This window comes from Tupaia chinensis, unplaced genomic scaffold (assembly GCF_000334495.1).
Source record: "Tupaia chinensis unplaced genomic scaffold, TupChi_1.0 Scaffold000574_1, whole genome shotgun sequence".
Lineage (NCBI taxonomy): Eukaryota > Metazoa > Chordata > Mammalia > Scandentia > Tupaiidae > Tupaia > Tupaia belangeri.
In genome coordinates, this window is record NW_006160088.1 from 2,739,241 (window position 1) to 2,740,677 (window position 1,437).

Sequence of the window (1,437 nt, forward strand, 5' to 3'; positions counted from 1 at the left end):
ACGCCGATAGCACTACACAAAAAAAAACACCCCCCCCCCCCCCAAAAAAAAAAAAAAAGATCTATTGTGTTGTCGGAAAAGCCATGACTCGTTTTTGCACAGGAAAACAGAAAAACATGGCACAGCTTTCCCAGGGACCCAGCCCTTTCCCAGTGCCTTTTGGTATCGTTTAATCTGCCTTATTTCGTCCAGCTGGTACACGCTTGCTTAACAAGCCTTACCCCTCCGTAGTACGTCCGGAACTGCGTAATGAGCAGGACGCTGCCCCATTTCATTCTTGTGGAGTGCTGTAAGATTAAGAAGATGTACGAGCAGGAGATGTTGGCCATAGAAGGTGCCATACAGCGGAGCTCGTCCACCCCTCCTCTCCCCTTGCCGCCAAAGAAAACGCGAATTATTTCTGTAAGTTCACTGCGCGGACCTTCGGTGACCCCGGGGGGCGTGCGATTTAGTTAGAGCATGCTTAGGGTTCCCGCGGGCTCCCACTGCTCGTGTCTCCCATGAAGACCACTGCGCCCTTGTCATAGGCTCACCCCCATTTATCTAAAAATTGTCTTGCCGGTTACTGTGTTTTCTCCTTCCTCAAGCTACAAGGAAATGTAAATATGCCATTTACCCTTTTCGTGCCAAGAAAAATGCCATGCAAGTAAGGGCTGTAAGCCAAGGCCTTCAGTGGCTGGATGGGACATTCTGGTAGAAAGGATGCTTCGTGTGTCAGCTTGCTGATGGTCGTGTGTCTGGTGGCGATTTGTCTGTCATCTTAATATTGAATTCTTTTCGTATTAAACGTCTATCAAAGGCACTGTTTTTTTCAAAATACAACTTTTGTATAAAGCGAACCCTGAATTTTGTTCACTTGAGCAGTTACCTTTTTTATGTTACTCATCTTTACAAATTGTATGTTTATGGCTCCTCGATGTTACCTCTGTATTAAATAGGCACCTCGTAATTCACCCAGCGCTCTTCGTAGTATTTGTGGGTGCTTTTTATGTTCGTGCTGCTAGTGAAGGGAAAGATGAGAATCCAGTGCTGATAGAATAATCCTCCACGTGGTAGACGAGTTCGTTCAGAGCTGCTCCCACCTCTGCCCGACAGAGAACTGACCCGGCATAGCGAACCCATTCTTCCATGACCATGCTCTGTATTTCATTCCTTTACAGCACATCTGGGAGAATAACAACCCTTTCCAAATCGTTCTGGTTAAGGGCAATAAACTGAACACAGAAGAAACTGTAAAGGTGAGTGCTTGCTCCGACTCGAATTTGCCATATGCTCGGTTATTTGAATAATTCATTGAAATGCCCGATCCTGTCACATTTGACCTGCATCAGTCAACTGCACGTGATAAATGTGGCAATTTAGTATGACAGTAGAGCTTTTTTTTTTTTTTTTTTTTGGGGGTTTTTGCATTTGGGAATGTGGCCTGCCCGCACAGAA

The 1,437-nt window shown here is 45.6% G+C and overlaps 1 protein-coding gene across 2 annotated transcripts in view; it reads left to right on the top strand.

Annotated features, from left to right (window-relative positions):
- Window positions 1-1,437, top strand: part of PIK3CB (phosphatidylinositol-4,5-bisphosphate 3-kinase catalytic subunit beta) — a 134,175-nt gene that overhangs the window by 64,222 nt on the left and 68,516 nt on the right. For both annotated transcript variants that reach the window (XM_006158178.3, XM_027775577.1), the window contains exons 6-7: window positions 232-402; window positions 1,161-1,238. In XM_006158178.3, coding sequence (XP_006158240.1) covers window positions 232-402; window positions 1,161-1,238 — 249 coding nt within the window. The remainder of the gene's footprint in view (window positions 1-231; window positions 403-1,160; window positions 1,239-1,437) is intronic.